An 11,453-nucleotide genomic window follows, 5' to 3' on the forward strand; every position below is an offset into this window, starting at 1 on the left:
AAGGTAATTCTACATCAATATTGGACCCAACAATAGGTAAGGCCGATCGAGATCTACAAGTAAAAATTAGTCGTCCATTACTCGATTCTAGGAAAATGTTTAGCTTCGACATGGACCTCTATGCAGTACAATACCTCAAACAAGATACATAGTGTCATGACTATGATTGACATATACAGAACGTATTTATATTTGTTAGCATTAGGGCATGCGAAATTATTTTTCATCCATCTCTACGAGCTTATACATGGAATAACCTTCATAGGCTCATGCGTGAGATTTTGTTTAGCAATCTTGGACTAGGTTATGATCTTAATTAATCCAGAGCTAGAAAAATAATTGCTATAAAACTTGAAATTGAGATAATGAGACATGGTTGATCAGACATATGAAACCCATGCTGAATAAAAGATTTTACTTGTTGGTATTTGGGATACATATCCCTTTTGATAAGCTGGATATTTGATGTATGTATATGCGGATATTTATTAGTTTAATTAAGTTATATTGGATATTTAAAAAGAGGTTTCATAATTTATATTTTTATTTTGGTGTCAGTTATTGTTATTTTTAAACTATATTATTATATTAGTGTGAATATGCAGAAATTTTTATCGGGCTATAAAGCTCACAACCCTCTTTCTTTTTTTTAGAGTTGCAGGTGTGTAGTACTTAGCTATAGTTGAGATCACAGGTGGAAAGGGATGAATAAAAAAAGCATCATTGTTACTAGTTGGATGAATGAATTTAACTTTATACAAGTTTGTTACTTGTTATGAAATGAGATTATTTTTGTTTAAGGATATTGAGGTGATAATAAATTTTTAAGCCTAGCATATTTTCTAAGACCCTGCCCTAGAGAGTATACGGCCATGTCACGTAACTGACTCGGGTGATGGGTTTCGGGCGTGACAAATACTATGCCTTAAAATTGCTTATCAAGTATAGGATATTAGAAACATATTGAACACACTCATATTAAAATTAATTCTTAGAGCATGTATTTTGAACATTTGATATTGCATTATTTATTTCATTCATTAATCATTTTTATTATTAAAATTAAATTCTTTGCACTCTCTTCGGGCAAAACAAAAAAAAACAAATAGAGTAGTTCTATTTTTGCAAGAAAAACTACCTTTGTATCTAAAATCATTGACATCTAGATATAATAGCAGTTTTTCATGCAATGATCATTTCACTTATCAACATTGTGTATCATCTAATATTGTCTGATACAACCTCCTTTGCTTATCCCTACCTCCTTACTAATTTTTTTGTTAATTAATTACATCATGCTGTATAGTGAAGGTTACTTTCTGGTACTTATAGTGAAGAAAAGCATTTATATAGTGGTGCACAGACATATGCATAAAAATCCTATGTGGGAGATAATCCATATGAAAAAATAATTAAAATAATTAAAATATCTTTAATGGATAGATGATTAAAAAGAAATATTTATATGGCGATCGTGTTGAGAGGCAAAAAAAAAATAATTTCAATATTTTATTTAATTAAAACAACTATGATTTTTATTAACGGTATTAGGAAAACTGTTATATTAGGAATATTTAGAAAAAATAGTGTTTTAACAGAATACATAAATAAATATAAATTTTAAAAAAATATTTATACAAGTTTAAATTTAAAAAAAAAAAGTATTTATGCAAAAACAACCCTAACATAAACCACGTACAGAAGCCCGTCACAACCCTTAAAAAGAGGGTGTGCGTTGGCGCAGCGGTTACTAGACGCACCCCAGTTCTTTCCACCGTTATATGGTCGGAATCACCCGCGAAACTGCGGTTCAAACCCTCCTTCCCTCCCTCCCTCTCTCATGGCGCCCACTTCTCTAATTCCCCTGGCCCTCTCTTTCCTCCTCTCCGTCTCCATTAACCCAACCCTACCTTCCTCCCTCATCAACGAACTGAACCAACCGCCGCCGCCCGATTTCCCGGCAATAGTCTCCAACAACTGCCTGAAAGACCCCTCCCTCCGTTACTGCAACTCCGCAGCCACTGATATCACCAACATCTACAAATCCACCGTCGTTGCCCGACACCTCTGCACCGCATCCAACAACTCCGACTGCAACCTCTCCTTCGCCAAGATCGACCTCCGCTCCCGTCCAAAGGTCGCACCTTTATACCTCTCCTTCGCCTTCTTCTGGAAGTACTGCCCCTTGTCGGTGCTATCCATCGATCTCTCGAACAATTCGCTCGATGGCCCGTTCCCATCTGATGTTCTCCAATGTACCCAGATCCATTCGCTCGATATAAGCCTGAACAAGCTCGATGGGACTCTCCCTTTGGAGAACTTCACCCTCCTATCCAACCTCTCCTTCCTTAACCTGTCCTACAATCACTTCTCGGAAGGCAACATAGAAGGAATCGCATTCTTCGAGCGCTTTAACTCCTCGAGCTTTCTTCACTCGGATCTTTTCCCCGGCGACCACCACTACGGGTTCAGAGTCACCACAGCAATCTTATTGCTGATTGGTGTTTTGGTCTCTGTTGTTTCAGTAGTAGGTTGTTTTGGATGGGTGTTTGTGCGTCGACCGGACCTTTTGCCTTCATTTCTTCGGAGAAGCCAGAAGTTTACACTGGCAATGCTCAAGAAGTCTACTGATGGGTTTTCAGAGGATAATTTGGTGCGGAGAGGAGAAAGGGGGGAGATTTACAAAGGGAGACTCAGGGATGGGCTTGAGGTTGAGATTAAAGTTCAAAGAGGGAGGATTTCAGGCGAATCGCGCAGGGCCTTCGATGAAGAGTGCCGGGTTCTTGTGCAATTACGACATAAGAACTTGGTTAAGGTGCTGGGTTGGTGTAATCAGAGGGAATTAAGGGCTGTAGTGATGGAAAGGATGTGGGTCTGCAGTGTGGAAGGGTGGCTTTTGGGATCGCCGCCATGGAAACAGAGGCTAAAGGTCTCGATGGGAGCGGTCGAGGCGATGTGTTATCTTCAAGAGCAGCGGCCTTCCGTCGGATATGATCTTAGGACCAGAAATGTGATGCTGACCGAAGACAATGAGCCTTTGATTTTGAAGTTCAAGGTTCTGGATCAGAACACCGAATCAACAAGTAAGTACTGAAACAAATGGCTTCTGGGTAATGGTTGTTTCTTTTCTCTTTTTTTTTCTTCTGGGTACTGAGTTCTTCTCTTTTTAAGTACTAATAGTAGTTCTAATAGTATTATTATCAGATGTTTTAATCTATTGGAACTTATTTCTCTATTTCAAATGGTTTATTCATAGGAGGTCAGCAATAAACATTTTATACATACATTTAATTAAATCTCTCCAAGAAGTTAAATAATTTCTTAGTTTATACTCAATAGCTTATACATATATATACATACCATTAAAGATGGCTGCTTCAGTGATTTCAGCTTTGTGTCATAGATGTGGATAGACTCTCTTTATTACCTTAAGTTATTTAGATTACGGAAAATTGCCGGCCTTGTGACATTCTACGAATAGTATTAAAGGCATGCGATCTCAAAGTAGTTTTTGGGTGGGGTGATCTCCTCCTCCACTTAAAAAAGTCTTCCACGCATGTTTTGACAAAACAATGCTCAATTATAAAAAATAAAGAAAAAGCAAACATGTTCCCGTCCTTAATCATGCCAAATGTTTCATATGGCATCTACATTCTTGTATATGCTTATAAAGGAATGAAGAAAATGATCATTTCTATCAAGAAAAAAAAGAAGAAGAAGAAAATGATCATCTTCCAATATAATATTTAAGATTAATGTGTTATGGTTGACCCTTTGCTGAGAATGTAGACAAATGATTGCTAATAAGATAACATCTTAGAACGTATACATTTTCCATGAGTTTGGTGCAGCACACAAATAATTTTGACAGACACTGCATTGTTTATGCTGACTACACTCCGATTCACCGCAAAGAACTAATAAGCTAGGCCGATGTGCATCAAGTAAATCATGTGCCCTAATTTAGACCCAATAAGGAGTTTTATTTCTTCTCTTAGAGTTCAAACAGCATTGAAGGAAGATTTATAGAAGGTTATTGTTAGGCCTGGTAATATGCATTGTTGATGCTTCCCAAAAGGCCAAGTTCAAGTTATTAGTTGACAGTTACATTACAAGTACTTGAAGAACAGAGTCTCCAAAAACCAACTACACAGAACAGTGTCATCTCTTGCTATTTTGAGAGAACACCATAAGTGGTATTTTTTCTTAAAAGCGGCAATTTATATAGGTCTAACGTAAGTATATCCTGCCAAATCATGAGAGAGTAAAGAGTACAAGGGAGAGAAAATGTCTCCTGTAGATGTCCAGAGGAATTTTCCGAAAGGCCGGGCGACGAAGGAGGCGACCAGTTTGATGTCCTATTCGCCTCCCGAAACATATGTACTGCCTGAAAGCCGCCTATCAGATGAGAGGATGGCCATCACCATACCTATCCACACCTCGGATCCAGTCAATCACCACAGAAGAATCCCCCTCGAGATACATCCGCTCGGCTCCGAGGAACCTCCTCGCATAGGACTTAGATTTGACTAAGAAATCCCTTTGCTTTAATTTTGTAAAAGTAATATATTTTTACTATTTGGTTGCAGACATTTACAAGTTTGGCTTGTTTCTTTTGGAGTTGGTGACCAACAAGCGTCCGCATGAAGCATTCGAAAGAGGTGAAATGGGGTTGATCGATTGGGTCAGCATGCATTACCCTGGTCATGAGAAGAAGGTAATAGATGAGAAGATGAAACTCACCAGCACTACATACAAGCAAATAAAACACACCATAGACATCGGACTAGCATGCACTGATCTGTCTGCAGGTCATCTGCCGACTATAAGCCATATTTACAGCACTCTTCGTAAAGTTGTTCATCTTCTCTAGTTCAGACTGCTAAAAGCCATAGAAGACCTCACAAGTAAAGGAAAGAAGAGCGAGGAGACACAACATGTACATTTCTCATGAAGACAGAGACCATAAGCTTGCGAGCGCCATGGTGATTTGCTGCACTGCAGCAGCCTCCTCCTGTTTTGTTTCTGTATGCCAATAATTTATGGTGAATGTGAATTGGCTGGAGAATATTTTTTTTTTTTTTGGTGGTTGGTTCATCTAAGAGTTCTTTGATTATTCCTTGCAAGAGACTGCCATATATTTTTAGTATCTTGACATGAACCATGGTTTTGAAAAGCTTCAAGTTTGAAAAATGTTTGGCTTGATAAGCTATCCCTTCAGGGGCCATATATAGCTATCTGAGAGTTTTTTTGCCATAGTTCTTAAAACAAATTTTCTTAAGTCATATTTCTTAAATCATACACGAATAAAACATTAAATGGTTTTATAGAATTCATAGTCCATAAATAAGTGTTTAACAGTAGAATGAATAATGATGAAATTCATACTCGTCAGGTGTGAGCCGCCGATGTACCAAAAAAATAATAATGATGAAATTATTCTTTTTATAACAAAAATATAATTTTCATAAATATGAAGTTCATAGTTCCTAAACGGGCCATTAATATTAAAATATTTATAAAATTATTATTTTATAATAAATTATGAGTATCATAATATCGTATGCTTGATCTTTAATTTTAAGAAAACATGATATCATTAATATTTAGTATCATAAGCATAGAAAATATGTAGAAATTTAAAAATTAATATGGAGTGTCAGGATTACTTACAAGTTTGAAAACTACTAAGTAGTGTAAGATTTAGTTACCTCTTTTGTTTTAGACTTTCAAATATCGCTAGGCGAACCTGCTAAACCTATTTAAAGATATTAAAAGCGAGATTAATTTTTATTCGAATTATAATAATAAGAAAAAGAAACGGTTGGTCGGATGATAGTGTTTAACAGCTCCAAGCAAGTCAAGTCTAAACAACTCGATCTAGGAATCATGGAGTATAGACTCGATCAGGGCTAAAATCATTCGACAAGGTTCATCATCAGTGGGTTCCAAGGATACTAATAGGGATGGGATGATCGGTCCAGTAGGCAGCTCGGGCACCAAAGCAATTTAGAATCTCTTTTTAGGAGTCAACTTGAATCCATAGAATAGGAAGATAGAACTTAGTTCATGGATCCATAGGTCTTCTTAGAGAGAGAAATAGGGAGATGAGAGAAAAGAGAGAGAGAGAAATAAGAGAGGGATGGCTCTCTCTCTCCCCTCCCCCTCCTCCTCCTCCTCCTCTTCTTCTCTTCTTCTTTCTTCTTTTTTCTTTCTTTCTTCTTATTTCTTGGAAGTAAATGGGTGGTTCAAGGTGGTTTCTATGGCCGAGGTCCGGCAGGTGACAGTAGGTTGTAGAGACATGAGGCGGAGGGAGGCCGGCGACGACGGTCGGCCGTCCAAAAATCAAACTAAAAATAAGGCCGAGAAAGGGATTTATTGGCTCGGTCATTCTCGGATCCTAGCCTACTTGCTGGCGGCTGGCATTCTGGCTCCGATTGGAGGCCGATGCAAAAAAAGAGGACGAGGCCCTTGGCGACGAACGACAGCAGCGATAGTGGTCAGAAAAAGGGAGAAGGAGGTGAAATAGAGCAAAATAAGGGATCTTTTTTCTTGAGCAGTTTCTGGTCAATTTCTTGGCCGGCAGCCAAGAATCCTAGTCGTCAGAAGAAGAAGAAGGAAAGGGGAAGAAGGCTAGGGCATTACCTTGGTTCCGGCAATATCCGACATTCCCAATTTTTGGCGAGCCTAGTGATGGGATGCCATGAGTTTGAAGGGAGAAAAGAGGGAGAAAGGGTCGAGACACTCGATGGTGGTGGAGGGCTCGTTCTTATAGAGGAGCCCCTATGGTCCCGCAAACCTAGAACTCCTCATCCCGGATCCCCCCCCCCCCCGGGCCAAGATTGGGCCGGTCAAACAGACCAAGCCGGGCATTCACACTCTTAGATTTTTATTTAAGAAAAAAATCAGTATAAAAATACTATTGCAAATCTTTCGATTTCAGATAGGAGCAAAGATGATGGGAGAACAAAATAAATGATGATATTCAGCATGTTTTTAAACCCTTTAAATGTTTCTAAATAGAAATTTCAATGTTTTCAAGATATAGGATGAATGCATGAAATAAATATTATGCGAACAGGTTTCTAGCAATAGAACAAAAAAACTTAATTTGTCTTTTGTTTCTATGACTATGGACTGGATAAATGATTTGAATTACATCCCCTTCATGGTCCACCATATATTTGGGTATTCCAAGGGGGAAAAAAAAAGTCACACCACAAACAAGCTTTATTGCGAAGCTTTATTTGGCGGTAATTTAACCTTCCCTCCAATATACGAATACAAACCCAGCCTCACTTCCATGCCAAGTCCAGAGGTGTCACCATGGCCCTTCCCAGAGCCGCCTACCTCGCCAACCTCCTCCAATCCTTCATCACCAAGCGATCCCTCCGCCCCGGCAAAGCCGTCCACGCCCAAATTTTCTCCGCCGGTCTCTCCGCCGACACCTTCCTCTCCAATCGCCTCATTGAGCTCTACTCCCACTGCGAAGCTCTCAGCTACGCCACCAAAGTCTTCCACTCCATCCCCCACCCCAATGTCTTCTCCTGGAATGCCATCATCTCTGCCTGCTCAAAAGCCGATGATTTGGAGTTCGCCCACCAACTATTCGATCAAATGCCCGACAAGAATGTCGTGTCGTGGAATACCATGATCAGCGCCCTGGCGCGGGGTGGGTTGGAAAGAAAGGCGTTGGATTTGTATTATATGATGATCGAGGAAGGACTCCTCCCGACCAATTTCACCTTTGCCAGTGTGTTGAGCGCCTGCAGGAACCTAATGGCTTTGGAAGATGGGAGGCAGTGCCATGGGCTCGCTGTGAAGGTTGGTCTCGATGAGAATTTGTTCGTGGAGAATGCATTGCTTGGCATGTACACCAAGTGCGGAAGTGTTAGTGATGCATTTGAGATATTTGATGGGATGGCACGGCCAAATGAGGTGTCATTCACTGCCATGATGGGTGGTTTGGTGCAGAGTGGTTCTGCTGAGGAAGCTGCGAGATTGTTTGGAAAGATGCACAGGAATGGAATTCCTATAGATCCGGTTGCAATTTCGAGTATTTTGGGTGCTTGTGCCAGAGCAGAGGATGAGGAATCAGCTTTGCTTAATCAAAATTCTCGGCTTTATGGGATTTTAGTTGGCCGATCGATACAAGCTCTTTCAATTAAGTATGGATTTGAATCAGGTTCCCATGTGGGCAACTCATTGATTGATTTGTATGCAAAGCATGGTGACATGAATGAGGCAGAAGGGGTGTTCAACTCACTGCCTGGTGTTAATGTTGTTTCCTGGAATATTTTGATAGCCGGGTATGGTCAGAGAGGTGACAGCAAGAAGGCGATAAATATGTTGAAACTAATGCAGCAATCCGGTTTTGAACCTGATGAGGTGACTTACATCAGCTTGTTAGCTGCTTGTGTCAAGTCTGGCGACATTGCAGCTGCTCGAGAGATGTTTGATAAGATAGCAAGCCCAAATGTGACTTCGTGGAATGCAATACTCTCTGGGTACTGCCAGGAGGAAAGCTATCAAAAAGCAATCGAATTGTTTCGAAAAATGCAGTTTCAAAATGTCCAGCCAGATCGAACCACTTTGGCTGTTATCCTTAGCTCATGTTCAGGAATTGTGTTTCCGGAATTTGGAAAACAGGTCCATGCTGCTTCCATAAGGGCCATGCTTCATAATGACATGTTTGTTGCCAGTGGACTGGTGGATATGTACTCAAAATGTGGGCATATCAAGGAGGCAAGGCAGGTTTTTGATCGCATGCCGGAGAGGGACGTTGTCAATTGGAATTCGATGATAAGTGGCTTTGCTCTCCACTCATTTAACAGGGAAGCTTTTACTTTCTTTAAGCAGATGCGAGAAAATGGCATGTCGCCCACTGAATTTTCCTATGCGAGTGTGATAACTTCATGTGCTAGATTGTCTTCATTGCCTCAGGGAAGGCAAATCCATGCCCAGATAGTGAAAGATGGATACGATCATAATATCTATGTGGGGAGTGCTTTGATAGATATGTATGCCAAATGTGGAGACGTCAATGTGGCACGCCAATTTTTTGATAGCATGCCGATGAAGAATATTGTTTCATGGAATGAGATGATACATGGATATGCTCAAAATGGCTGTGGCGAGAAAGCTGTTGAACTCTTTGAGTACATGCTAAGTGCTGAAGAGAAGCCGAATAGTGTGACATTCATTGCTGTTCTTACTGCATGTAGCCATTCAGGAATGGTCGATGGATGTATGAAATACTTGGATTCCATGGGAAAGGAGCATGGGATCAAGCCAATGGCTGATCACTACACCTGTGTAATCGATTGTCTTGGTCGTGCTGGTCGCCTGAAGGAAGCAGAAATGATAATAGACCAAATGCCATGTAAAGATGATCCTATTGTGTGGGAGGTCTTGCTTAGTGCTTGTGCCGTTCATGGAAATGCCAACTTGGGAAAACAAGCTGCAGATCAGCTCTTTCGCCTGGATCCACAGAATTCCTCACCCTATGTGCTTCTGGCCAATATATATGCTGCCCTAGGCCAATGGAATGATGCATCTGCTGTGAGAGCATTGATGAGTGAGCGGAGGGTGGTAAAGGACCGAGGGTATAGCTGGATGGATAACAAGAGTGGCGTTCATGCTTTTATGGTTGATGATCTGGGGATTGTGGATGGCAAAGATAGTGCTTTTGGTGCAATGAAAATTGGCAAAAAAGATGAACACTGCACGGCTTGGTGAGGACTTTGGGATCCCCTTGTGTTATTATGGATTACTGGTGACCAATTTTTGTCAGGTAATTGAAGCATGGGACTAGACATGCAATGGTTGTGATGCACCAACAATAAATAAACCTTAGAGCTGGCATAGTGGTTGGTTGCTATGGAACCATCCTATCAATCGTCTTAAGTGAAACTGAAAGGCATGTTTCTGTGCCAGTTGATATTTCTTTACACCTGGTCCAGCAAGAGCTGAATCCTTGCTCGAGAAACCTTGCTTGTAGTAAGGGCTTATATTTTTCTCACATTTTACACTTGCCACAACGTGGCATTGTTTGCTTTTCTGCTACTACCCAGCAGTGAAAGAAGAAATGCACGAGTAGATTATACTGCTTTCAAATTGTTGTGATAAGTCATACATACTGTGGAGGACAATAGTTACAAAAATCAAAGTTACAGAATATATCTTGGATGGCAGAAGTAATTTAAAACCTTGCAGGATAATGAGGAAATTAGCTGTGATTAGGAGGTTGAAAGGACACTGCAGGACTGTCATTTGAAGACCCAGTACAGGTGAGTCCAGATTGTTCTACCATGATACATTTTTATGTTTAATACCCGCTGTTTTCTCTAATCTTGACGACAAGACTAATCTGAGGCTTCTGATGGTTTTGACCTATCAAAGATGCAGGAGGTAGATTTATTCATCCTGTTTTGATTCTGTGCTTGTAAATTTTCAGCTCTTTGTTGTGCTGCCAAACAGTGTGCACACAAGGCTATGATATCATATTGGCATGAAACATTCAATTAATTCAGTGAGATCCTCGGTCAAGAATATCATCTGAACAGATTCATATGTTTATTCCAGTGGTTGGCGCAATTACTTCAGTTCCAGGGCCACCAGTAGAACCAAGTTGTCGAGTTAGCATCAATGGGAAGCCTCGGTAGCTGCTGCTGAATGGATAGATTCCAGGGCAAAGGATGGCCATGTAATAAAAAGGGGAACCCCTTTGGTAGAATTTTTTGATTGACCAAAATGGATTAATATTCTTTACTACAATGCTGACATGCCCATTCATCTTTTTAAATGGAATAAATCTGAATTTTTTTATCAAAAAGTTATCAGGATCGCTAATTGAGTTGAAGGATATGAAGGAAGCTCATATCAGATGTGGTCGTATAAATAACAAAGAACCATGGGCGCATCTGTGACATTCAGTGTTTAGTTTTAAGTTCAGGTTCTTGGATGATCATTTCTGACATTTTTTTTCTTTTCCTGATTCTCAGTGCAAGCATATCCTGCTTCCCTTGAAGCTTCATGACTGAAGTGCTGAATTATTAGTGACACATGAAGCACGTAAAGATCTCAGGGCATATCAGAGAAAGTTGCATGCTACCTCCAAGGCAGAGTACTAAAGCAGAAACTCCTTGCAAGCACAAACCTGCATACTTAGATGTTGCAAAACAAAATTTCTGCTAGCAATTTGTATGTTTTATCCAACCAATTTGCTCATTTGCTGTAGATTAACTTGAAATGTTCAACATTACTCATTTCTCTCCATCCATTAGATTACTAGCATTCAGAATTCAGAACACCATAATGGTTGCATAAAGACTGAAATTTTATATGACACCCATTAGAATGATTATATTGAAATGGATGCCTTGTGAAATTGTGATTAATGCAGTTTAACTTGTTAGAACATGCCTATTAACAAACAGGATTAGATAAGGTCC

At 40.0% G+C, this 11,453-nt stretch overlaps 1 protein-coding gene across 3 annotated transcripts; it reads left to right on the forward strand.

Moving 5' to 3' along the window:
- Positions 1-7,182: 7,182 nt before the first annotated feature.
- On the forward strand, positions 7,183-11,373 carry LOC103719625 (Pentatricopeptide repeat (PPR) superfamily protein). 3 transcript variants are annotated; one of them, XM_088708496.2, is made up of 4 exons: positions 7,183-9,793; positions 10,216-10,289; positions 10,585-10,690; positions 11,004-11,139. In XM_088708496.2, exon 1 carries the CDS (start codon positions 7,327-7,329, stop codon positions 9,736-9,738), a length of 2,412 nt encoding a protein of 803 aa, XP_088564622.2. In that variant the 5' UTR covers positions 7,183-7,326; the 3' UTR covers positions 9,739-9,793; positions 10,216-10,289; positions 10,585-10,690; positions 11,004-11,139. The 3 variants fall into 3 exon arrangements, with proteins under 3 accessions (XP_088564622.2, XP_088564621.2, XP_088564620.2); XM_088708495.2 differs by lacking the exon at positions 11,004-11,139 and having other exon boundaries at positions 10,585-10,776; XM_088708494.2 differs by having other exon boundaries at positions 7,184-10,289; positions 10,457-11,373.
- Positions 11,374-11,453: the final 80 nt, after the last annotated feature.

Source organism: Phoenix dactylifera, chromosome 12 (assembly GCF_051530095.1).
Source record: "Phoenix dactylifera cultivar Ajwa chromosome 12, Ajwa_hap1_PhDact_Kaust_v1.1, whole genome shotgun sequence".
Classification (NCBI taxonomy): domain Eukaryota; kingdom Viridiplantae; phylum Streptophyta; class Magnoliopsida; order Arecales; family Arecaceae; genus Phoenix; species Phoenix dactylifera.

Coding starts and splice junctions, on each gene's coding strand:
- LOC103719625 (XM_088708496.2), top strand. CDS start 7,327: ATGGCCCTTCCCAGAGCCGCCTACCTCGCCAACCTCCTCCAATCCTTC.